The sequence below is a fragment of the Lolium perenne genome, chromosome 6 (assembly GCF_019359855.2).
Source record: "Lolium perenne isolate Kyuss_39 chromosome 6, Kyuss_2.0, whole genome shotgun sequence".
NCBI lineage: Eukaryota > Viridiplantae > Streptophyta > Magnoliopsida > Poales > Poaceae > Lolium > Lolium perenne.
In genome coordinates this window covers 73124283-73151546 of record NC_067249.2, presented here as the reverse complement: position 1 = coordinate 73151546, position 27264 = coordinate 73124283, and the positions used below count along the sequence as shown (strand labels likewise).

At 42.6% G+C, this 27264-nt stretch overlaps 1 protein-coding gene across 1 annotated transcript; it reads left to right on the top strand.

Annotated features, from left to right (window-relative positions):
* The first annotated feature begins 721 nt into the window (after nt 1-721).
* LOC127307679 (uncharacterized) lies at nt 722-3998 on the top strand. The gene is made up of 4 exons (XM_051338431.1): nt 722-1080; nt 1694-1758; nt 2893-3091; nt 3381-3998. Exons 1-4 carry the CDS (start codon nt 898-900, stop codon nt 3852-3854), a joined length of 921 nt encoding a protein of 306 aa, XP_051194391.1. The 5' UTR covers nt 722-897; the 3' UTR covers nt 3855-3998.
* Nucleotides 3999-27264: the final 23266 nt, after the last annotated feature.

Below are 27264 nucleotides of genomic sequence, written 5' to 3'. Positions count from 1 at the left end.
CCCTCACCGGACAAAACAAAATCCCATCATAAAATAATCCACAGTCGAACAATCCCTCGCCGGACAAACAAACCGGCGGCGAGACCCAGATAACAGAGATTTCTGAACCAAGATACGGATCAGGAACCCTAGGCGGAGACCAAATTCCACCCAAAAAACAAACCCTCGCCGGAACAATCACTCGCCAGAGAAACAAAATCCCATCAGAATAACAATCCCTCGCCGGACGAACAAACCGGCCGGCGAGACCCAGATCTCCCCGCTAGATCCAGTTCGAATACTAACCTTACAGCGCCGAAATCAACTGGCCCTTGCTAGTGAACTGAGAGCAGGAGAAAAATCTAGGTCGCGCACTAGCCACAGAGAATCGGACCCTCGCCTCCGCCGTCGCCGTCGCCGTCGCCCTAACCGTCGGGGCTGAATGGGAGGAGAACAGGGGAGAGAGGAGAACGGGAGGAAGGAGGGGAAATAATTCGAAAACGCGGGCCGAAAAGGAAAAGTTAATCGGTTACCAGAAATAGAAAGAGGCGTGGCAGGGGGGTGACGCGACGAAAAGAGAATTGTATTCGCGCTGCCGCGCGAGCGCTCCGCGCAGACAACTTTCGATCGCTCGAGCGATCGGTTGCCCAGTCGGCTAGAAATGTTGTCAAAAGTTAGGTTGGGTCAAGTGGGTGTCAGCCCATGAGCCGAAAGGAGTTTTCTCCCTGTAGTGCATTACGGCCCAATCCGTTAGCTCCCTCCACATGCGCAGGCAGGCAGCATCGGCGTCGCGGAATCCGACCATCCTTCCGAGTTCGCCATTCCCCACTTCTATCTCCCTCCGAGGGACGACGGTCGGCGCGGCGGCGCACGGCTCTGACGAACTAAGCTTACTAATCGGCGGTTCTATAAGGGAGGATGCAGCAGAATTCAACTGAGGCCATCGAGATGTGCTCGCCGGGGGAGAGCGGAGAGGCCGAAGCTGAGGTTCCCAAAGCGGTGCCGTGGCTAGGTTTCTGGCAGGCGTCGCGGCGGCGGTTGCCCCCCGACGACCCCTTCTTCTCCGCCGGCGACATGGAGCGCGAGCTACTCGCCAAGCACGTAGGTACCCCCCTCCCACACACACACACACACATGCACCAGATCGAGGGTTCACGAGCGTGTAACCGGAAGATCTTATAGATTTTAGAGAATTCCACTTGAACACAATCTTGCTGAAAAATTGCTTTCTAAATATGTGACTTATGTGATACAAAATCGCTATCATAACAAGTTTTAAAAACAAATCCAATGACACAAATTTCATGTCTATAACCTTGTATTCATTAAGCAATTGTTGCTCAAAGATTTTTCTTAACGGAATAAAATACTTTTAGGAACGGAGGGAGTATTGCTAGTAGATTTTAGTCAAATAAGGTGCCTAATCCTTGAAAGAATGAACCATGTCGCCTTCTTTCCTGTGGTTGCTAGAATGTCAAGTTGCTTATGCTACCTCTGAATTTAGTGGTCTCCAGAATGGCGAGTTTTGCAGGTTAATTTTGCATAAGTTGGGTGTATTTGACTGTGGAAAGATGACACTTCCATACACCTAGAGTAGCTTGTATATGTACTGAAGCTTTGTGGATCTACTTTAATTGGAATTGGTTTATTTACCTTGTTGACTACATGTTGTGCAGCCCTCTCATACTGAAGTGTTTCTTCCTGTTGCTTGTAGGTTGCCCTGGATCTCTCGGATGATGACCGGTATCAACTTGAGAGGATGGATGTGGCGACTGTGAGGTTGTTAATGTTGTTTGCATGTCATTTTGTTGGCCACTGGCGATTGATATTAGATTATACTTCGTATCATTTTTTATTACATTTTATATGTGCTGACGTTTCTATGCCATTTTCACATGTCTCCTTTGTGCCACATGTCATCTATAACCAGGGGAAAATATTGCTACTGCATTAAGTGCTTATTTTTGTTTGCTATGCGTTCAGTAATTATTTTTTGTTTCCTACCATTTCGCACAACCAAAGTTGCCTTGTTTCAAAGAAAGGTGGGATTGCATGATTACTTTCATGATCATTGGTGAATTCGAAGCTATGGATTTGTTATTATCTTAGGAATCCCATGGTGTGTGTATAGGCGGGGTCTGGGGGGTCGGATAGTGATTCCCCTTTACCCTAGGATTAGAATTTGATTCCTTGAACATATATGTAAAATCCACAATTTTGCTAGGCATGAGGGTTCTATGTATTTGCATCATCACATTATCAGATACATAAAATTTCTGCATGCAATAACTATCTGTTTGTGCAAATGAAAATTTGCCTTCTACAAACTGAACTCTTCTACATTGGTTTGCTCTGTGGAGTTTTATTACTTTATAGCAATAGATGAGTGGAAAATCCAATTCGGATCACTGGTGCATATGAACTCGTTGTGTGAAAACACATTTTAAAATGTCAAAAAATTCTGAAATAAAATTGGGCATGCACATCTTGACATTCTATGTTTGTACACAAGTTTTCGGGAAAAGGGAATAATTTTTATGCCACATGTAAAAAAGACAAATTTTAATGCTCTATCATGACTATTCACTTAACATTGTTTTGTATTTTTTATACAGGCCACATAAAATGTTCTCTTTACTGAAAACTTGTGTAGGGACATAGAATGTTTGGATGTACAAAGCGAAATTTTATTTCGGATTGACATTGTTTTGTTTGTGTTTTATGCATTTTTAATAATAGGTTCATATGCACCTATGAGCCAACATGATGAGTGTTTTGTTTTGACAACTGCTAAGTGCTAATACACACCATTCTGCAGTTCTGTTTTCCCTCTGCGTGTTATGAATTACATCAATTAGTTTGGTCTTATTCCAATTTAACATTGATTCAGCCACGTGTCTAAAACTATTGCAGCACTGTGTGTTGTCCAATTGCTGGTTGTGGTGTTCATCTAGATTGCTTGGAGGATTTTGAAGACCACTACAGCACTCGGCATACTGCCTCATGCTCTGTATGTTCAAGAGTGTATCCAACTTCAAGGTTGCTGAGTATTCATATTTCTGAGGCACATGATTCCTTTTTTCAAGCAAAAGTTGCTCGTGGTTTTCTGATGGTAATAACATCTATCCCTCAGCACTTACATGATTTTTTTACTGCAAAAGTAAGCAATCCATTTATTAAAATGCATATTACTCAAATTAGTCAATTTTTTACATAACCTCAATATTCCAGTAGTTTCTCGTGTTTATGATCATCATAAAATTATTTACAATTATCTGCTGTGCCATCAGTCAACATTCACATAGTTACTGTACTATTCAACTAATAGAGTTTTCTATTCAGCTAATTTTGATAAGCATATTACTAGTAAGACTAACACAAATCCTTTTTGTCTGAAATAGTATGAATGTTTGGTGGAGGGTTGCGGGGTGAAGTTGAAGAACTATAAAAGTAGGCAGCAGCATCTTGTTGATAAGCATCAATTTCCCAAGTCATTTGAATTCTTTAAAAGGGCACAACCTTCCCAGCGTCATCGTCAGAAGTATCACCGGAGGCAAACTGTTCAGAAGGGAGAAGAGGCAAGGGATTCTTTGATGGATGTCGATGGAAATAGCCCAAGGCAGATGAAATGGAAACATCGACCAAAACAGCACAATCATAAGGAGCCAAAAGACCATGAACTTCAGAAGGAGGCTGAGAATAAGATGGAGGTTGAGCAAAAGATTGACGAGCTTACCTCAGCTGTATCAAAGCTGAGCACTGCTGATTCCACGCCTTCGAGCATAACGTTTGGTCATCGTCGTTCTCGTGGCCTTACCTCTGCCCCAAGGTCTATTAGGCAGAACAAGCAGGTCTCTAATCCAGAAGCAAAATGACAAAACTTCTGTTACACTAAATTACTGTGACAAGTCTGCCGATGTATCATTTCTGTGTGGACTCATAATTGATTGTGGACTTTCGTTGTACCTGGACGTTCAAAATTCCCACTAATATATTTTTGTCACGACAGAGGTGCTTCCTTGGGCGTCATATTTTGTGTTCTAGGTGTTATTAGCGTCCTCTCAGCTTGTTGGAAAGCCCTATCGTGTCGCCGTCTCGCCTTGCGAAGGCTCCTCGTCGGGACCAGGTTGAGGTCTCGCTCTCGTCCGATAGGCCTCGTCGCCGGTCCTGGGCGTCAGTTGTTTCTGCTCCTATTGGTTCTTTGGCCCCAAAGGACATGCAATGCGCATTGGAGAAGCAAGTTGTTTCTGCTCCTATTGGTTCTTTGGCCCCAAAGGACATGCAATGCGCATTGGAGAAGCAGGCGGAGTTATTTCAGGAGGCCGCCCGTCCTCTTCACGAGGCCGTTGTCTCCTTGCACGGCTGGATGTTAGCGATTGGAGGCTTTCTAGAGCGAGCGGAAGCTGCGTTGGGTAGGCTTTCCGGGATGCCTGCCGATCCTGTGGCTCTGCCTGATGTTGGCAAAGTGGGTGCGAGTGGAGTGGGCCTTCATGGCTGTTTCTCTCCTCGTGGTAGGGCGAGCTCGACTCCGGTCTTGCATATCATGCCTGAACTTCTGGAGTTGTGTAGTGGTGTGCTTACGCCTCCTTCCGTCGAGGAAGTGAGGCCCGGCTCGCATGGGTTCTCGGATGTGGCTTCACCGCTGTGTCAGGCACCCGGCTTTGAGAAGTCTGGTGTTGATGACGCTGCAGTCTCTCCCTCGCCTGAGTCCGGCATGCAGGTGGTTCCTATTGGTGATGGAGTTGCTAAGTCTGGGCTATTGCCAACGGTGCCCGGAGCTGTCGTTGCTAGAGAGGTTTGCGATTTTCTCGCCACCTTAGCTGTTGCCTTCCCTGGATCCGCAGTTGGTTGACACGTGCCTCCCAATATCGTGACATGTCTTTTTTGGTGTGGTGTTGGAGTGTCGTGCTCGACTGTTTGTTAGTGTTGCCTTGTGTTCTCTGTTAGGTTTGGTTGTGGACGGGTGTGGGCGTGGCGTTTGTGTGAGCTTATTCATGTAGGTTTTTGCCCGGTTTTCTCCTAAAAACTGGGCACCTTCTTCTTAATTAATGAATGAGGCAAAGCTTTTGCCTCGGTTTCAAAAAAAAAAAAAAAAAAAAAAAAAAAAATCTCTGGCGCGCAGCAAGCTCGGTTGCCATTGATGCAGGCAATGCCTGGCATCACTGGTAGGTAGTCCCTCTACCCTGTAATATAAGATGTTATTAGAATCAATATATGATTATTGGTTGCAATAACAACTTATATATGGCACGAAGGCAGTAATATCGCTGGGGAGTTGTACAGAAAAATAAGGGATCAGCTGATGGTACACTTCTTTTATATCCCATGACATAGTTTATTGAGGAGTTTGGCATTAACAAAATCGAACAGGGAAAATTGAAATGGAGGCCGAGCCCTTTATCCGTAAACACTTAGAATTTGTATTGTAAAGTTCGGAGAAAATTTGAAACAAATTTTTTGAGATAGCCAATGATGTATACTACAGTGGTGCAAAATCTCAATACAAACTACATATTCTAAGCCACACAAAAATCAAAAATTATGATAAATTTTGTGATGAATAGTACACATTTCAAGACTATCAAATTGGTTAGATTTTTTAAATTTCATGTAGCCTAAAATAATAATTAGTTTTCATTGAGATTTTTATACCATTGTACAGTAGCATACATCATTAACTACCTCTAGATTTTTTTTGGATTTTTTTGTAAATTTTGAAATGCAAATTTTGAGTATTTGAATATAAAGAGCTAAATGTAAATTTTAAAGACCATAGATTGTACTCCCTTCACCTAAAAATAGGCGTCTCAACTTTTTTGTAGATACAAACGTATCTATAACTAAAATGTATCTAGATACATATGTACCCAGATAAAACTAAGACATCTATTTTTAGATGGAAGAAGTACATACTCTAGAACACGGCATACTCAGATACTCTTGGTGACCAAAGCCTGAATGGGATAATGAAGTAGGCTAGTAAGATGAGCGCTTCTACCACTCAGTGGCCTAGTTTTTTTTTTTGGAACAACCGGTGGAAGCAATGCCTTTTCATTAATCATAACACATGCGAGAAACCACCATAAGTCAAAAAAAACAAAAAAAAACACCCTAATCCGGCTCACCAGGATAGTTTTGCCTGACGATAGCAAAATCACGCTCTCTCTGCATAATGTCTTCCCTAGAAATCAGTGCCACCTCAACGTAGGTGAGGCGACAACCCTTGAAAATATGTTGGTTCCTTTCTTTCCAAGAATTCCAGAGCACGTATAGCAAGCGTCCACTAAGTCGACTCTTGTCGCCGGCCAATTTGCCAGCAATGATGGCGTCCCACTAGTCGGAGGTGGACGCGTAGGTCTGTTCATGCGTGACAATGTCGTCGTTGTCTTCCCTCTAAAGGAGGATCTAGATGGCCAAAGTGAAGGAGCAATCCTCACAAAGATGGGTGGATGTTTGAAGAGCAGACAGACACAAAGGGCAAATGGGCGTGGGGCCATCCTCTGACAGCCAACATGTCAGTGGTAAGGAGCTTTGCGTGAAGGGAAGCCAGGCGAAGAGCTTGCATTTAGGTTCCGCGTGTGCCAAATATATCTTCTTAGCATCGAACTTTGCGAAACTGCCGAGAGACTGAATATGGTATGCACAGCCGACGGAGTAAGCCCCTTCGAGTTGACCGTCTAGGTGATGGCGTCCTGCACATCCGGAGCAAGGTGCGTGGCCGCGACAACATCCCGACTTGCAAATGCTGCGCAAGCTGGACAAGCGTGGATAATCTGGCGATAGAGCGTATTCAGTGGCCTAGTTGGTAGTAAGCCTGTGGATCGCATCAGCTCTGACTGTCCAGGAGTTCCTTCGCCTATGCCCTATGGACTATGGCTCCTCCTCCGGCATATCCATCTCACCAGTGATGATGAGGAGTAAATCAGTTGACGTTGGAATGATTCGGCCACTTACACTGCATCATCTGCTTATGAATGTATGCCAGTGGGACCGAGTACTATCCTACCGGTGAAAAGGCAGGAGACGCCCTCCCAACCCCTCCTCTCCCGAACCCCCTCCTCAACCCTAACCGCCGCCGCCGCCGGTAACGCCGCCGGGGCAAAGACCCACGGGGCGTGGCGGCGGCGGGGGCCTTTCCTCGCCGACGTGGGGGACGGCGGACGGGCTCTCCCCTCCTCGACGCAAGCGGCGGCCGGCGCGGATGGTGATGGGTGGCGGCGGCTCTTGCGTTGCGGTCTCCCCTCCCCTCCCGTAGGCTTCCGTCCGCAGCACACCAGCAGGGGCTGGTGGTGGGCGGCGGCCAGGCCCTCAATCTGTGTCATGCCCTCCCCCCGCCTCTCGTCGGTGCGTGGAGGCGATCTCGGGCTTCTTCCGCGTCACAAGGGCGCCCGGGGCAGCAGCCTTGGGTTCGACGGAGGAGGTGGCTCTCTTCTACGCCGGAGAGGGTCGGCTTGCGGTTGGTGGTGGTGGATCTTTTGATCTATCACCGCGATCCGACGGCGAGACGGAGGAGCATGGAAGTCGGCAATGGTGTCGCCGGTGGAGGGTTGGATTGGCCAGCCCGGGATGGTCGCCGACGTGGGGGTCCGACCTGTATAAAGGCGGCGGTCCTAGGGCCTCTCTTGCGTGAAGAGGAGGACCTACCGGAGGCCTGGACTTGTGATCTGGCCGGTGGGTTGAGTTCTGGAAGGCTCCGCCGGCGAATGTAACAGTGCTTTGCCTGGAGTTTGCTGGATCGGAGGTATTCTGTCGTGCGCACCCATGCTTTTATTTCGACCGATTGGTTCTGGAGGGAGCGGCGCGAAGCTCTTTTTCTGTGTTGACATCAAGTGACTATGGATCCATGATAAAAGTCGGAAGAAGAGAATTTCATGAAGGCCGGAGGGGAGAACTAGCTAAGGGAGGTTCAAGTCTCCGCGCTGTTGAGAGACATGCTTGGTGTTCCGGGCTTCACAGCAGCGGTATGAAAGTGGGGGCGACAACACAGGTGAAGTACAAAGTCCTACCTTTCAGGGTGAAAACCCAAGGTCTGGCCTTAACTGGTTGTGCCTTGTGACACGTCTCCAACGTATCCATAATTTCTGATGTTCCATGCTTGTTTTATGACAATACTTACATGTTTTGCTTGCACTTTATAATGTTTTTATGCGTTTTCCGGAACTAACCTATTAACAAGATGCCACAGTGCCAGTTCCTGTTTTCTGCTGTTTTTGGTTCCAGAAAGGCTGTTCGGGCAATATTCTCGGAATTGGACGAAATCAACGCCAAAGATCTTATTTTTCCCGGAAGGCTCCAGAACACCGAAGGAGAGTCGGAGGAGAGCCAGGGGGCCACCAGGAGGGTGGGCCGCGCGGGCCATACCCAGGCCGCGCCCCCTATGGGGAGGCCACCCTGTCGACCCTCCTGCGCCGCCTCTTCGCCTATATAATCCCTTTCGACCTAAAAACGCAGTACCAATTGACGAAACTCCAGAAAGACTCCAGGGGCACCGCCGCCATCGCGAAACTCCAATTCGGGGGACAGAAGTCTCTGTTCCGGCACCCTGCCGGGACGGGGAAGTGCCCCCGAAAGCCATCTCCATCGACGCCACCGCCTCCATCATGATCCGTGAGTAGTTCCCCCATGGACTACGGGTTCTAGCAGTAGCTAGTTGGTATTCTCTCCTCCATGTACTTCAATACAATGATCTCATGAGCTGCCTTACATGATTGAGATTCATCTGATGTAATCGGTGTTGTGTTTGTTGGGATCCGATGAATGATACATTATGATTAGTCTATCTATAAAGTTTGTGAAGTTATTGTTGCTGCAATCTTGTTATGCTTAATGCTTGTCACTAGGGCCCGAGTGGCATGATCTTAGATTTAAGCTCTATAGTTATTGCTTAGATTGTATCTACAAGTTGTATGCACATGTCGCTGTCCGGAACCAAAGGCCCCGAAGTGACAGAAATCGGGACAACCGGAGGGGATGGCGGTGATGTGAGGGACACATGTTTTCACGGAGTGTTAATGCTTTGCTCCGGTGCTCTATTAAAAGGAGTACCTTAATATCCAGTAGATTCCCTTGAGGCCCGGCTGCCACCGGCTGGTAGGACAAAAGATGTTGTGCAAGTTTCTCATTGCGAGCACGTACGACTATATATGGAAAACATGCCTACATGATTAATGAATTGATGTTCTTTCTTAATGCTTTATCAATCCTATCAATTGCCCAACTGTAATTTGTTCACCCAACACTTGTCACTTGTTATTGGAGAGTTACCACTAGTGTAGATCGCTGGGAACCCCGGTCCATCTCTCATCATCATATACTTGTTCTACATGTCATTGGAAGTAGTATCAACTATTTTCCGGTGCCATTGCTCCTGTGTTCAAGTATTCTTTGCTGTGTTACTGTTACTATTGCTCTCATATTACTGCTACTTTCACATCACCCCTGTTACTAGTGCTTTTCCAGGTGCAGCTGAATTGACAACTCAGTTGTTAAGGCTTATAAGTATTCTTTACCTCCCCTTGTGTCGAATCAATAAATTTGGGTTTTACTTCCCTCGAAGACTACCGCGATCCCCTATACTTGTGGGTTATCAAGACTGTTTTCTGGCGCCGTTGCCGGGGAGGCATAGCTCTACTCATAAGTTCACCTGGGGAGTACACTCTAGCTCTCTCTCTGTTTTTATTTTGTTTTATTTTGTTTTGCTTAGTTTACTTTTGTTTAGTTTATTTGTGCTTAGTTTATTTCTGTCTAGTGTTATTTTGCTTAGTTTACTTTTGCTTAGTTTCTTTTTGTCTTGTTTTATTTTTCTCATATACCCAAAAATCCATAAAAATTTGAAAAACCTAAAAATTAAAAACTGCTGTTATGGGAGAACCAACAACCTATTTGGAGCTTATAGAATGTTATAATAATTATAGAGTATCAAGAACTGGTAAAGTAATGAGTGCTATGATAGAAAAATTGAATACAATGGCTAAAATCTTGCTTAAACGCCATGATATAAACTGTTGCTCTCAACAGGATACTAAACATCTTAAATTTCAATGTGGCTTTAGTGAGGAATTTTTAATTAAGAACTATAATCGGAATTGCTATATTCATTATGGGTTCGAAGAGGTAGAACAATTTGTCTTATTTATGGGAGCCTCTGAGATAGAATCCTTCATGGTTAAGAATTATGAAACTTGTGCTGTTTGTAAGGACCTTAAAGATTATGTCTCTTCTATCCTTAATTTTTTCAATGAAAGTTACAGTGATAATCCTTATATCATTGATTATAAAGAGAGACTCATTAATGCACAAGAATGCACTCACAATTTGCAGAACTGTGGAAGAAGAAGAAACTGATGAACCTGAAAGCTCATTGGATGAAAAAGAGGAGGAAATTGATGAACCTGAAAGCTCATTGGATGAAAAAGAAGAGGAGAGTAATGAACAAAAGGAGGAAGAATGGATTAGCTACCCATGCCAACCTTCTAATGAGAGTAACTCTTTATCTCTTACACTATTTGATTGTCCTCCATGCTTACCGAAAGAGGTTGAATGTTATGTTCCTGTGGATTCTCTTGAAATATTACCTATAAGTAAAACTTGTGAGAATAATTATGCTACTGTTATTTATGATAATCCATGCTACTTTGATAAATCTTATGATAATGCTTTGTTTGTGCCTGATGTCGAAATGCATGGTACTAAAGAATTTTGCGTAGCAAATGTTTATGATAAGGCTCTTGATGATGGTCCTATGTTACTTGATAATATTAATTGTACTACTAATGAAAATGGGATTGGAGAGTTCTTGACTTTATCTATGTGTCCCATATCTCTTGAGATTGATCAATCATCTTGTCATATTATTGATAAAAGTGAGTTTGAAAGTTTTAATTCCACTATTTTTGAGCTTGATAAAAATTATATGTTTGTGGATCATAAAAAGTATGCTGCATGTGATAGTTATATTGTTGAGTTTATTCATGAAGCTACTGAAAATTATTATGAGAGAGGAAAATACGGTTGTAGAAATTTGCATGGTACTAAAACACCTCTCTATATGCTGAAAATTTTGATGTTACTCTTGTTTTATCTTCTTATGCTTGTCACTTTGTTCTTCATGAATTTATTTGTGTATAAGATTCCTATGCATAGGAAGTGGGTTAGACTTAAATGTGTTTTGAATTTGCTTCTTAATGCTCTCTTTTGCTTCAACTCTTATTTCTTGCGAGTGCATCATTAAAACTGCCGAGCCCATCTTAATGGCTATAAAGAAAGAACTTCTTGGGAGATAACCCATGTGTTTATTTTGCTACTATTTTGTTGTGTTTTGGAAGTTGTTACTACTGTAGCAACCTCTCCTTATCTTTATTTTATTGCAATGTTGTGCCAAGTGAAGCCTCTAATCGAAGGTTGATACTAGATTTGGATTTCTGCGCAGAAACAGATTTCTATCTGTCACGAATCTGGGCTGTTTTCTCTGTAGGTAACTCAGAAAAATATGCCAATTTACGTGCGTGTTCCTCAGATATGTACGCAACTTTCATTAGTTTTGAGTTTTCTGATTTGAGCAACGGAAGTATTTCTTTAAAATTCTTCTTTACTGGCTGTTCTGTTTTGGCAGATTCTGTCTCTGTTTTTTGCATTGTCTCTTGTGGACTTTAAGCAAGGCTTTCTACACGTGGAGAGCTGTAGCTAATGTTTTATTGAGTTCTTGCAATGTGCCACTACAGGACTAAAAGTGGATTCAAGTTTTTTGAGTATTAACCCCTCTAATGAAGTTTATGAGAAGTTTGGTGTGAAGGAAGTTTTCAAGGGTCAAGAGAGGAGGATGATATATGATCAAGAAGAGTGAAAAGTCTAAACTTGGGGATGCCCCCGTGGTTCATCCCTGCATATTTCAAGAAGACTCAAGTGTCTAAGCTTGGGGATGCCCAAGGCATCCCCTTCTTCATCAACTTATCAGGTTTCTTCTATTGAAACTATATTTTTATTCGGTCACATCATATGTGCTTTACTTGGAGCGTCTGTGTGCTTTTATTTTTGTTTTGTTTGAATAAGATCGGATCCTAGCAATCCTTGTTTGGGAGAGAGACACGCTCCGCTTTTTCATATGAACACTTGTTCTTCGTTTTACTTTTAGTGTTCAATGATAAAAGTTGGAAGCTACAATACTTATGGTTATTTGGTTGGAAACAGAATATGCCTCATAATGTCTTGGATAATTTGACACTTGGCAATTGTTTTGAGCTCTCAAGTAGATTATGATTAAGTTTTTTCATGTAGTTTAAACCTATTAGTGGAGAACTACTGTAGAGCTTTGATGGCGTGTAACTCACACGTTCGTTGGGAACCCCAAGAGGAAGGTATGATGCGCACAGCAGCAAGTTTTCCCTCAGAAAGAAACCAAGGTTTAATCGAACCAGTAGGAGTCAAGAAGCACGTTGAAGGTTGATGGCGACGGGATGTAGTGCGGCGCAACACCAGGGATTCCTGCGCCAACGTGGAACCTGCACAACACAACCAAAGTACTTTGCCCCAACGAAACAGTGAGGTTGTCAATCTCACCGGCTTGCTGTAACAAAGGATTAACCGTATTGTGTGGAAGATGATTGTTTGCAGAAAACAGTAGAGAACAAGATGTGCAAGAGATTGTATTTCAGTATAGAGAATTGGACCGGGGTCCACAGTTCACTAGAGGTGTCTCTCCCATAAGATAAACAGCATGTTGGGTGAACAAATTACAGTTGGGCAATTGACAAATAAAGAGGGCATGACCATGCACATACATATTATGATGAGTATAGTGAGATTTAGTTGGGCATTACGACAAAGTACATAGACCGCCATCCAGCATGCATCTATGCCTAAAAAGTCCACCTTCAGGTTATCATCCGAACCCCCTCCAGTATTAAGTTGCTAACAACAGACAATTGCATTAAGTATTGCGCGTAATGTAATTAGTGACTACATCCTTGAACATAGCACCAATGTTTTATCCCTAGTGGCAACAGCACATCCATAACCTTAGAGGTTCTTGTCACCCCTCCAGATTCACGGAGACATGAACCCACTATCGAGCATAAATACTCCCTCTTGGAGTTACTAGCATCAACTTGGCCAGAGCATCTACTAACAACGGAGAGCATGCAAGATCATAAACAACACATAGACATGAATTGATAATCAACATAACAAGTATTCTCTATTCATCGGATCCCAACAAACGCAACATATAGAATTACAGATAGATGATCTTGATCATGTTAGGCAGCTCACAAGATCCGACAATGAAGCACAATGGGGAGAAGACAACCATCTAGCTACTGCTATGGACCCATAGTCCAGGGGTAGACTACTCACACATCACTCCGGAGGCGACCATGGCGGCGTAGAGTCCTCCGGGAGTTGATTCCCCTCTCCGGCAGGGTGCCGGAGGCGATCTCCTGGATCCCCGAGATGGGATCGGCGGCGGCGGCGTCTGGATGGTTTTCCGTCTCGTGGCTCTGGGTTGGGGGGGTTTCGCAACGGAGGCTTTAAGTAGGCGGAAGGGCAGGTCAGGAGGCGGCACGAGGGCCCCACACCACAGGGACGCGCGGCCAAGGGGGGGGGGGCACGCCGCCCTAGGGTCTGGGCACCTCGTGGCCCCACTTCGTCTCCTCTTCGGACTTCTGGAAGCTTCGTGGCAAAATAGGACCCTGGGCGTTGATTTCGTCCAATTCCGAGAATATTTCGTTACTAGGATTTCTGAAACCAAAAACAGAAACAAAGAATCGGCACTTCGGCATCTTGTTAATAGGTTAGTTCCGTAAAATGCACGAATATGACATAAAGTGTGCATAAAACATGTAGATAACATCAATAATGTGGCATGGAACATAAGAAATTATCGATACGTCGGAGACGTATCATCATCCCCAAGCTTAGTTACGCTCGTCCGAAGCGAGGTAAAACGATAACACAGATAATTTCTGGAGTGACATGCCATCATAACCTTGATCATACTATTTGTACAGCATATGTAGTGAATGCAGCGATCAAAACAATGTATATGACATGAGTAAACAAGTGAATCATAAAGCAAAGACTTTTCATGAATAGCACTTCAAGACAAGCATCAATAAGTCTCGCATAAGAGTTAACTCATAAAGCAATAATTCAAAGTAAAAGCATTGAAGCAACACAAAGGAAGATTAAGTTTCAGCGGTTGCTTTCAACTTGTAACATGTATATCTCATGGATATTGTCAACATAGAGTAATATAATAAGTGCAATAAGCAAATATGTAGGAATCAATGCACAGTTCACACAAGTGTTTGCTTCTTTGAGGTGGAGAGAAATAGCTGAACTGACTCAACATTGAAAGTAAAAGAATGGTCCTCCATAGAGGAAAAGCATCGATTGCTATATTTGTGCTAGAGCTTTGATTTTGAAAACATGAAACAATTTTGTCAACGGTAGTAATAAAGCATATGTATCATGTAAATTATATCTTATAAGTTGCAAGCCTCATGCATAGTATACTAATAGTGCCCGCACCTTGTCCTAATTAGCTTGGACTACCGGATCATCGCAATGCACATGTTTTAACCAAGTGTCACAAAGGGGTACCTCTATGCCGCCTGTACAAAGGTCTAAGGAGAAAGCTCGCATTGGATTTCTCGCTATTGATTATTCTCAACTTAGACATCCATACCGGGACAACATAGACAACAGATAATGGACTCCTCTTTTATGCATAAGCATGTAACAACAATTAATAATTTTCTCATATGAGATTGAGGATATATGTCCAAAACTGAAACTTCCACCATGGATCATGGCTTTAGTTAGCGGCCCAATGTTCTTCTCTAACAATATGCATGCTTAATCATAAGGTGGTAGATCTCTCTTACTTCAGACAAGACAAACATGCATAGCAACTCACATGAAATTCAACAAAGAGTAGTTGATGGCGTCCCCAGTGAACATGGTTATCGCACAACAAGCAACTTAATAAGAGATAAAGTGCATAATTACATATTCAATACCACAATAGTTTTTAAGCTATTTGTCCCATGAGCTATATATTGCAAAGGTGAATGATGGAATTTTAAAGGTAGCACTCAAGCAATTTACTTTGGAATGGCGGAAAATACCATGTAGTAGGTAGGTATGGTGGACACAAATGGCATAGTGGTTGGCTCAAGTATTTTGGATGCATGAGAAGTATTCCCTCTCGATACAAGGTTTAGGCTAGCAAGGCTTATTTGAAACAAACACAAGGATGAACCGGTGCAACAAAACTCACATAAAAGACATATTGAAAACATTATAAGACTCTACACCGTCTTCCTTGTTGTTCAAACTCAATACTAGAAATTATCTAGACCTTAGAGAAACCAAATATGCAAACCAAATTTTAGCATGCTCTATGTATTTCTTCATTAATGGGTGCAAAGCATATGATGCAAGAGCTTAAACATGAGCACAACAATTGCCAAGTATCACATTACCCAAGACATTTATAGCAATTACTACATGTATCATTTTCCAATTCCAACCATATAACAATTTAACGAAGAAGAAACTTCGCCATGAATACTATGAGTAGAAACTAAGGACATACTTGTCCATATGCTACAGCGGAGCGTGTCTCTCTCCCATAAAGTGAATGTTAGGATCCATTTTATTCAAACAAAACAAAAAACAAAAACAAACCGACGCTCCAAGCAAAGCACATAACATGTGATGGAATAAAAATATAGTTTCAGGGGAGGAACCTGATAATGTTGTCGATGAAGAAGGGGATGCCTTGGGCATCCCCAAGCTTAGATGCTTGAGTCTTCTTGATATATGCAGGGGTGAACCACCGGGGCATCCCCAAGCTTAGAGCTTTCACTCTCCTTGATCATGTTGCATCATACTCCTCTCTTGATCCTTGAAAACTTCCTCCACACCAAACTTAAAACAACTCATTAGAGGGTTAGTGACAATAAAAATTAACATGTTCAGAGGTGACACAATCATTCTTAACACTTCTGTACATTGCATAAAGCTACTGGACATTAATGGATCAAAGAAATTCATCCAACATAGCAAAAGAGGCAATGCGAAATAAAAAGCAGAATCTGTCAAAACAGAACAGTTCGTATTGACGAATTTTATTAGGCCACCAGACTTGCTCAAATGAAAATGCTCAAATTGAATGAAAGTTGCGTACATATCTGAGGATCATGCACGTAAATTGGCTTAATTTTCTGAGCTACCTACAGGGAGGTAGACCCAGATTCGTGACAGCAAAGAAATCTGGAACTGCGCAGTAATCCAAATCTAGTACTTACTTTACTATCAAAGACTTTACTTGGCACAATAAAACACTAAACTAAGATAAGGAGAGGTTGCTACAGTAGTAAACAACTTCCAAGACACAAAATAAAAACAAAGTACTGTAGGTAAAAACATGGGTTGTCTCCCATAAGCGCTTTTCTTTAACGCCTTTCAGCTAGGCGCAGAAAGTGTGTATCAAGTATTATCAAAGGGTGGTGCATTCTCAGCGGGGTGTGGAGTTTTCTCAACTATGCATCTTATATTTTCTATGTGAGTTTCAGAGGCTCCCTTTTCATTAGTCTTGGGCTTGCTACTCTCATCAAACAAATCTTCAGGAACAATCCAATCAAAATTCTTTTCTAGTGCCTCACACATTCCCAAGAGCTTGCAAGGTATTGATGTTTTAATATCCCCCTCATAATTAACTTCATTAGTGTACTTTTGTCTATCCTTTTCCATCCTCTCAAGGTACTGGCAAAGTTGGTATAAGAGCCTAGCATATTATATTTAGTGAAGACTTTTCTAGCTTCTCTCGCTATTCCCCCAAATTCTTTAAGAAGGGTTTCTAATACAAAATCTTTCTTTTCTCCTTCTTCCATATCACTGAGTGTAAGAAACATATGTTGAATCACAGGATTAAGATTAACAAATCTAGCTTCTAATGCGTGTACTAAAGAAGCAACAGCAATTTCATAAGTGGGAGCAAGTTCTACCAAGTGTCTATCTTCAAAATCTTCGACCGTACTAATATGAGTGAAAAAATCTTCTATATTGTCTTTCCCAAGGATAGACCCTCGACCTACCGGTACATCTTTAAGAACAAACTTAGGAGGAAACATGATGAAATAAGTAAAGTAAATGCAAGTAACTAATTTTTTTGTGTTTTTGATATAGCAAACAAGATAGCAAATAAAGTAAAACTAGCAACTAATTTTTTTGTATTTTGATTTAGTGCAGCAAACAAAGTAGTAAATAAAACTAAGCAAGACAAAAACAAAGTAAAGAGATTGAGAAGTGGAGACTCCCCTTGCAGCGTGTCTTGATCTCCCCGGCAACGGCGCCAGAAAAAGAACTTGATGGCGTGTAACTCACACGTTCGTTGGGAACCCCAAGAGGAAGGTATGATGCGCACAGCAGCAAGTTTTCCCTCAGAAAGAAACCAAGGTTTAATCGAACCAGTAGGAGTCAAGAAGCACGTTGAATGTTGATGGCGGCGGGATGTAGTGCGGCGCAACACCAGGGATTCCTGCGCCAACGTGGAACCTGCACAACACAACCAAAGTACTTTGCCCCAACGAAACAGTGAGGTTGTCAATCTCACCAGCTTGCTGTAACAAAGGATTAAACGTATTGTGTGGAAGATGATTGTTTGCAGAAAACAAGAGAAACGATGTTGCGATAGATTGTATTTCAAGATAGAGAATTGGACCGGGGTCCACAGTTCACTAGAGGTGTCTCTCCCATAAGATAAACAGCATGTTGGGTGAACAAATTACAGTTGGGCAATTGACAAATAAAGAGGGCATGACCATGCACATACATATTATGATGAGTATAGTGAGATTTAGTTGGGCATTACGACAAAGTACATAGACCGCCATCCAAAGATGCATCTATGCCTAAAAAGTCCACCTTCGGGTTATCATCCGAACCCTCCGCATTAAGTTGCTAACAACAGACAATTGCATTAAGTATTGCGCGTAATGTAATTAGTGACTACATCCTTGAACATAGCACCAATGTTTTATCCCTAGTGGCAACAGCACATCCATAACCTTAGAGGTTCTTGTCACCCCTCCAGATTCACGGAGACATGAACCCACTATCGAGCATAAATACTCCCTCTTGGAGTTACTAGCATCAACTTGGCCAGAGCATCTACTAATAACGGAGAGCATGCAAGATCATAAACAACACATAGACATGAATTGATAATCAACATAACAAGTATTCTCTATTCATCGGATCCCAACAAACGCAACATATAGAATTACAGATAGATGATCTTGATCATGTTAGGCAGCTCACAAGATCCGACAATGAAGCACAATGGGGAGAAGACAACCATCTAGCTACTGCTATGGACCCATAGTCCAGGGGTAGACTACTCACACATCACTCCGGAGGCGACCATGGCGGCGTAGAGTCCTCCGGGAGATGATTCCCCTCTCCGGCAGGGTGCCGGAGGCGATCTCCTGGATCCCCCGAGATGGGATCGGCGGCGGCGGCGTCTCTAGAAGGTTTTCCGTATCGTGGCTCTCGGTACTGGGGGTTTCGCAACGGAGGCTTTAAGTAGGCGGAAGGGCAGGTCAGGAGGCAGCACGAGGGCCCCACACCACAGGGCCGCGCGGCCAAGGGGAGGGCTGCGCCGCCCTAGGGTCTGGGCACCTCGTGGCCCCACTTCGTCTCCTCTTCGGACTTCTGGAAGCTTCGTGGCAAAATAGGACCCTGGGCGTTGATTTCGTCCAATTCCGAGAATATTTCGTTACTAGGATTTCTGAAACCAAAAACAGCAGAACAAAGAATCGGCACTTCGGCATCTTGTTAATAGGTTAGTTCCAGAAAATGCACGAATATGACATAAAGTGTGCATAAAACATGTAGATAACATCAATAATGTGGCATGGAATATAAGAAATTATCGATACGTCGGAGACGTATCAAGCTTGTTAAAATTGGTTTGCATGATTGGTCTCTCTTAAGGTCTAGATATTTTCTGGTAAAAGTGTTTGAGCAACAAGGAAGACAGTGTAGAGTATTATAATGCTTGCAATATGTTCTTATGTAAGTTTTGCTGTACCGGTTCATACTTGTGTTTGCTTCAAATAACCTTGCTAGCCCAAAGCCTTGTACTGAGAGGAAATGCTTCTCGTGCATCCAAAACCTTGAGCCAAAACCTATGCCATTTGTGTCCACCATACCTACCTATTACATGGTATTTCCTGCCATTCCAAAGTAAATTGCTTGAGTGCTACCTTTAAACAATTCAAAATTTATCACCTCTGATTTGTGTCAATGTTTTATAGCTCATGAGGAAGTATGTGGTGTTTTATCTTTCAATCTTGTTGGGCAACTTTCACCAATGGACTAGTGGCTTCATCCGCTTATCCAATAATTTTGCAAAAAGAGCTGGCAATGGGATTCCCAGTCCCAAATTAATTAACCAAAATAGACACTCCTCCATGGTATGTGATTATTGGACGGCACCCGAAGGATTCGGTTAGCCATGGCTTGAGGAAGAAAAGGTGGGGAGGAGTGTCATCACTAAATAAAACTAAAATAAAAAGGGCACTCCTTCATGGTATGAGATTGTTGGCAGGCACCCGAAGGATTCGGTTAGCCATGGTTTGTGAAAGAAAGGTTGGAAGGAGTGCCACCCAAAAATAAAATAAAATGGGAGCCGCTCTTTGAAGGTTTGTCTGGCAATGGGGTTAGAGTGCCCACTACCATTCGTTGACAACAACAAAACCCTCTCAAAATTTTACTTTTTATGCTCTCTTTATGTTTTCAAAACCAAAGCTCTAGCACAAATATAGCAATCAATGCTTCCCTCTGCGAAGGGCCATTCTTTTACTTTATGTTGAGTCAGTTTACCTATTTCCTTCCACCTTAGAAGCAAACACTTGTGTTAACTGTGCATTGATTCTTACATACTTGCATATTTGCATTCATCATATTACTTTATGTTGACAATTATCCATGAGATATGCATGTTGAAAGTAGAAAGCAACTGCTGAAACTTATATCTTCCTTTGTGTTGCTTCGATGCCTTTACTTTGAATCTATTGCTTTATGAGTTAACTCTTTTGCAAGACTTTTGATGCTTGTCTTGAAAGTACTCTTCATGAAAAGTTTTGCTATATGTTATCTATTTGTTAGCAACTATAGATCATTGCCTTGAGTCACTTCATTCATTTCATATGCTTTGTAATAGTATGATCAAGGTTATGTAAGTAGCATGTCACTACAGAAATTATTCTTTTTATCGTTTACCTGCTCGGGACGAGCAGAAACTAAGCTTGGGGATGCTGATACGTCTCCAACGTATCCATAATTTCTGATGTTCCATGCTTGTTTTATGACAATATTTACATGTTTTGCTTGCACTTTATAATGTTTCTATGCGTTTTCCGGAACTAACCTATTAACAAGATGCCACAGTGCCAGTTCCTGTTTTCTGCTGTTTTTGGTTCCAGAAAGGCTGTTCAGCCAATATTCTCGGAATTGGACGAAATCAACGCCAAAGATCTTATTTTTCCCGGAAGGCTCCAGAACACCGAAGGAGAGTCGGAGGAGAGCCAGGGGGCCACCAGGAGGGTGGGCCGCGCGGGCCATACCCAGGCCGCGCCCCCCTATGGGGAGGCCACCCTGTCGACCCTCCTGCGCCGCCTCTTCGCCTATATAATCCCTTTCGACCTAAAAATGCAGTACCAATTGACGAAACTCCAGAAAGACTCCAGGGGCGCCGCCGCCATCGTGAAACTCCAATTCGGGGGACAGAAGTCTCTGTTCCGGCACCCTGCCGGGACGGGGAAGTGCCCCCGGAAGCCATCTCCATCGACGCCACCGCCTCCATCATGCTCCGTGAGTAGTTCCCCCATGGACTACGGGTTCTAGCAGTAGCTAGTTGGTATTCTCTCCTCCATGTACTTCAATACAATGATCTCATGAGCTGCCTTACATGATTGAGATTCATCTGATGTAATCGGTGTTGTGTTTGTTGGGATCCGATGGATGATACGTTATGATTAGTCTATCTATAAAGTTTGTGAAGTTATTGTTGCTGCAATCTTGTTATGCTTAATGCTTGTCACTAGGGCCCGAGTGGTGATACGTCTCCGACGTATCGATAATTTCTTATGTTCCATGCCACATTATTGATGATATCTACATGTTTTATGCACACTTTATGTCATATTCGTGCATTTTCTGGAACTAACCTATTAACAAGATGCCGAAGTGCCAGTTCCTGTTTTCTGCTGTTTTTGGTTTCAGAAATCCTAGTAACGAAATATTCTCGGAATTGGACGAAATCAACGCCCAGGTTCCTATTTTGCCCGGAAGCATCCAGAACACACGAGAACCGCCAGAGGAGGGGCACAGGCCCACCAAACCCTAGGCCGCGCGCGGCCAGGGGGGGCCGCGCCCCCCTATAGTGTGGGCACCCCCTCGACCCTCTGACGCCGCCTCTTCCGCCTATTTAAAGCCTCCGTCGTGAAAACCCTGATACGTTCGACGAAACCCACAGAAACCTTCCAGAGCCGCCGCCATCGCGAAGCCAAGATCTGGGGGACAGGAGTCTCTGTTCCGGCACGCTGCCGAAACGGGGAAGTGCCCCCGGAAGGCTTCTCCATCGACACCGCTGCCATCTCCACCGCCATCTTCATCACCGCTGCTGCTCCCATGAGGAGGGAGTAGTTCTCCATCGAGGCTCGGGGCTGTACCGGTAGCTATGTGGTTCATCTCTCTCCTATGTACTTCAATACAATAATCTCATGAGCTGCTTTACATGATTGAGATTCATATGATGATGCTTGTAATCTAGATGTCGTTATGCTAGTCAAGTGAATTTTACTTATGTGATCTCCGGAGACTCCTTGTCCCACGTGTGTAAAGGTGACAGTGTGTGCACCGTGTGGGTCTCTTAGGCTATATTTCACAGAATACTTATTCACTGTTATGAATGGCATAGTGAAGTGCTTATTTATATCTCTTTATGATTGCAATGTATTTGTATCACAATTTATCTATGTGCTACTCTAGTAATGTTATTAAAGTAGTTTTATTCCTCCTACACGGTGTAATGGTGACAGTGTGTGCATCCATGTTAGTACTTGGTTTATGCTATGATCATGATCTCTTGTAGATTGCGAAGTTAACTATTGCTATGATAGTATCGATGTGTTCTATGCCCCCTTTCTTAGCATGAAGGTGACAGTGTGCATGCTACGTTAGTACTTGGTTTAGTCGTATTGATCTATCTTACACTCTAAGGTTACTTAAATATGAACATTGAATTGTGGAGCTTGTTAACTCCGGCATTGAGGGTTCGTGTAATCCTACGCAATGTGTTCATCATCCAACAAGAGTGTAGAGTATGCATTTATCTATTCTGTTATGTGATCAATGTTGAGAGTGTCCACTAGTGAAAGTGTAATCCCTAGGCCTTGTTCCTAAATACTGCTATCTCTGCTTGTTTACTGTTTTACTGCGTTACTACTGCTGCAATACTACCACCATCAACTACACGCCAGCAAGCTATTTTCTGGCACCGTTGCTACTGCTCATATATATTCATACCACCTGTATTTCACTATCTCTTCGCCGAACTAGTGCACCTATTAGGTGTGTTGGGGACACAAGAGACTTCTTGCTTTGTGGTTGCAGGGTTGCATGAGAGGGATATCTTTGACCTCTTCCTCCCTGAGTTCGATAAACCTTGGGTGATCCACTTAAGGGAAAACTTGCTGCTGTTCTACAAACTTCTGCTCTTGGAGGCCCAACACTGCTCTGAGAAAAGGAGGGGGAAGTAGACATCAAGCTATTTTCTGGCGCCTTTGCCGGGGAGGAAAGGTAAAAGGTACTCACACTCCGGATCTCGGCTACTAAGCTATTTTCCGGCGCTGTAAGTACTCGAAGCTATTTCCTTTAGATCCTGCAATTGCATCTTTTTGTTTCTTGTTTACACTAGTTTGGCATAATGGACAAGAATGAACTTCTTATGCTATTTCCTGATTTAAAACATGGATTGTTTGATGCGAAAATTAAAAAACCTATGGAATCTTATTTGCATGCTGGTAGTAATATTAGTATGAACGCTTTGAACACCATTGTTGATAATGATATAGAAAGTTCTAAGCTTGGGGAAGCTGGTTTTCATGATCTTTTTAGTCCCCCAAGCATCGAGGAGAAAATTTTCTTTGATGATACTTTGCCTCCCATATATGATGATTATAATGATAGTGGTCTTTTGGTGCCACCTACTATGGAGAGTAAATTTTGTTGTGATTATACTATGCCTCCTACACTTGACGAGAATAATAATGATAGCTACTTTGTTGAATTTGCTCCCACTACAACTAATAAAATTGATTATGCTTATGTGAAGAGTAATAATTTTATGCATGAGACTCATGATAAGAATGCTTTATGTGATAGTTATATTGTTGAGTTTGCTCATGATGCTACTGGATATTATTATGAGAGAGGAAAATATGGTTGTAGAAATTTTCATGTTACTAAAATACCTCTCTATGTGCTGAAATTTTTGAAGCTACACTTGTTTTATCTTCCTATGCTTGTTACTTTGCTCTTCATGAACTTGTTTATTTACAAGATTCCTATGCATAGGAAGCATGTTAGACTTAAATGTGTTTTGAATTTGCCTCTTGATGCTCTCTTTTGCTTCAAATACTATTTCTTGCGAGTGCATCATTAAAACTGCTGAGCCCATCTTAATGGCTATAAAGAAAAGAACTTCTTGGGAGATAACCCATGTGTTATTTTGCTACAGTACTTTGTTTTATATTTGTGTCTTGGAAGTTGTTTACTACTGTAGCAACCTCTCCTTATCTTAGTTTTGTGTTTTGTTGTGCCAAGTGAAGCCTCTAATCGAAGGTTGATACTAGATTTGGATTTCTGCGCAGAAACAGATTTCTATCTGTCACTAATCTGGGCTGTTTTCTCTGTAGAAAAATCAGAAAAATATGCCAATTTACGTGCGTGTTCCTCAGATATGTACGCAACTTTCATTAGTTTTGAGTTTTCTGATTTGAGCAACGGAAGTATTTATTAGAAATTTGTCTTTACGGACTGTTCTGTTTTGACAGATTCTGCCTTTTATTTCGCATTGCTTCTTTCGCTGTGTTGGGTGGATTTCTTTGTTCCATTACCTTCCAGTAGCTTTGAGCAATGTCCAGAAGTGTTAAGAATGATTGTGTCACCTCTGAACATGTGAGTTTTTGATTATGTACTAACCCCTCTAATGAAGTTTATGAGAAGTTTGGTGTGAAGGAAGTTTTCAAGGGTCAAGAGAGGAGGATGATATACTATGATCAAGAAGAGTGAAAGCTCTAAGCTTGGGGATGCCCCGGTGGTTCACCCCTGCATATATCAAGAAGACTCAAGCGTCTAAGCTTGGGGATGCCCAAGGCATCCCCTTCTTCATCGACAACTTATCAGGTTCCTCCCCTGAAACTATATTTTTATTCCGTCACATCTTATGTGCTTTGCTTGGAGCGTCTGTGTGCTTTTGTTTTTGTTTTTGTTTGAATAAATGCTTTTGTGGGAGAGAGACACGCTCCGCTGGTTCATATGAACACATGTGTTCTTAGCTTTTAATTTTCATGGCGAAGTTTCTTCTTCGATAAATTGTTATATGGTTGGAATTGGAAAATGATACATGTAGTAATTGCTATTAATGTCTTGGGTAATGTGATACTTGGCAATTGTTGTGCTCATGTTTAAGCTCTTCCATCATATACTTTGCACCCATTAATGAAGAAATACATAGAGCATGCTAAAATTTGGTTTGCATATTTGGTTTCTCTAAGGTCTAGATAATTTCTAGTATTGAGTTTGAACAACAAGGAAGACGGTGTAGAGTCTTATAATGTTTTCAATATGTCTTTTATGTGAGTTTTGCTGCACCGGTTCATCCTTGTGTTTGTTTCAAATAAGCCTTGCTAGCCTAAACCTTGTATCGAGAGGGAATACTTCTCATGCATCCAAAATACTTGAGCCAACCACTATGCCATTTGTGTCCACCATACCTACCTACTACATGGTATTTCCCGCCATTCCAAAGTAAATTGCTTGAGTGCTACCTTTAAAATTCCATCATTCACCTTTGCAATATATAGCTCATGGGACAAATAGCTTAAAAACTATTGTGGTATTGAATATGCACTTATGCACTTTATCTCTTATTAAGTTGCTTGTTGTGCGATAACCATGTTTCTGGGGACGCCATCAACTATTCTTTGTTGAATATCATGTGAGTTGCTATGCATGTTCGTCTTGTCTGAAGTAAGAGAGATCTACCACCTTATGGTTAAGCATGCATATTGTTAGAGAAGAACATTGGGCCGCTAACTAAAGCCATGATCCATGGTGGAAGTTTCAGTTTTGGACATATATCCTCAATCTCATATGAGAAAATTATTAATTGTTGTCACATGCTTATGCATAAAAGAGGAGTCCATTATCTGTTGTCTATGTTGTCCCGGTATGGATGTCTAAGTTGAGAATAATCAATAGCGAGAAATCCAATGCGAGCTTTCTCCTTAGACCTTTGTACAAAGTGGCATAGAGGTACCCCTTTGTGACACTTGGTTAAAACATGTGCATTGCGATGATCCCGGTAGTCCAAGCTAATTAGGACAAGGTGCGGGCACTATTAGTATACTATGCATGAGGCTTGCAACTTATAAGATATAATTTACATGATACATATGCTTTATTACTACCATTGACAAAATTGTTTCATGTTTTCAAAATCAAAGCTCTAGCACAAATATAGCAATCGATGCTTTTCCTCTATGGAGGACCATTCTTTTACTTTCATTGTTGAGTCAGTTCACCTATTTCTCTCCACCTCAAGAAGCAAACACTTGTGTGAACTGTGCATTGATTCCTACATATTTGCATATTGCATTTGTTATATTGCTTTGCATTGATAATTATCCATGAGATATACATGTTATAAGTTGAAAGAAACCGCTGAAACTTCATCTTCCTTTATGTTGCTTCAATACCTCTACTTTGAATTATTGCTTTATGAGTTAACTCTTATGCAAGACTTATTGATGCTTGTCTTGAAAATACTATTCATGAAAAGTCTTTGCTTTATGATTCAGTTGTTTACTCATGTCATTACCATTGTTTTGATCGTTGCATTCATTACATGTGTTTACAATAGTATGATCAAGTTTATGATGGCATGTCACTCCAGAAATTATCTTTGTTTATCGTTTACCTGCTCGGGACGAGCAGAAACTAAGCTTGGGGATGCTGATACGTCTCCGACGTATCGATAATTTCTTATGTTCCATGCCACATTATTGATGATATCTACATGTTTTATGCACACTTTATGTCATATTCGTGCATTTTCTGGACCTAACCTATTAACAAGATGCCGAAGTGCCAGTTCCTGTTTTCTGCTGTTTTTGGTTTCAGAAATCGTAGTAACGAAATATTCTCGGAATTGGACGAAATCAACGCCCAGGTTCCTATTTTGCCCGGAAGCATCCAGAACACACGAGAACCGCCAGAGGAGGGGCACAGGCCCACCAAACCCTAGGCCGGCGCGGCCAGGGGGGGGCCCGCGCCCCCCTATAGTGTGGGCACCCCCTCGACCCTCTGACGCCGCCTCTTCCGCCTATTTAAAGCCTCCGTCGTGAAAACCCTGATACGTTCGACGAAACCCACAGAAACCTTCCAGAGCCGCCGCCATCGCGAAGCCAAGATCTGGGGGACAGGAGTCTCTGTTCCGGCACGCTGCCGGAACGGGGAAGTGCCCCCGGAAGGCTTCTCCATCGACACCGCTGCCATCTCCACCGCCATCTTCATCACCGCTGCTGCTCCCATGAGGAGGGAGTAGTTCTCCATCGAGGCTCGGGGCTGTACCGGTAGCTATGTGGTTCATCTCTCTCCTATGTACTTCAATACAATAATCTCATGAGCTGCTTTACATGATTGAGATTCATATGATGATGCTTGTAATCTAGATGTCGTTATGCTAGTCAAGTGAATTTTACTTATGTGATCCCCCGGAGACTCCTTGTCACACGTGTGTAAAGGTGATACTGTGTGCACCGTGTGGGTCTCTTAGGCTATATTTCACAGAATACTTATTCACTGTTATGAATGGCATAGTGAAGTGCTTATTTATATCTCTTTATGATTGCAATGTATTTGTATCACAATTTATCTATGTGCTACTCTAGTAATGTTATTAAAGTAGTTTTATTCCTCCTACACGGTGTA

What these genes read in the sequence shown, in the direction of transcription:
- LOC127307679 (XM_051338431.1), top strand. Translation starts at nt 898, where the DNA reads ATGCAGCAGAATTCAACTGAGGCCATCGAGATGTGCTCGCCGGGGGAG. An exon ending in ATGGATGTGGCGACTGTGAG is followed by an intron (nt 1,759 to 2,892) that starts GTTGTTAATGTT and finishes AAACTATTGCAG; the next exon opens with CACTGTGTGTTGTCCAATTG. An exon ending in TTGCTCGTGGTTTTCTGATG is followed by an intron (nt 3,092 to 3,380) that starts GTAATAACATCT and finishes TGTCTGAAATAG; the next exon opens with TATGAATGTTTGGTGGAGGG.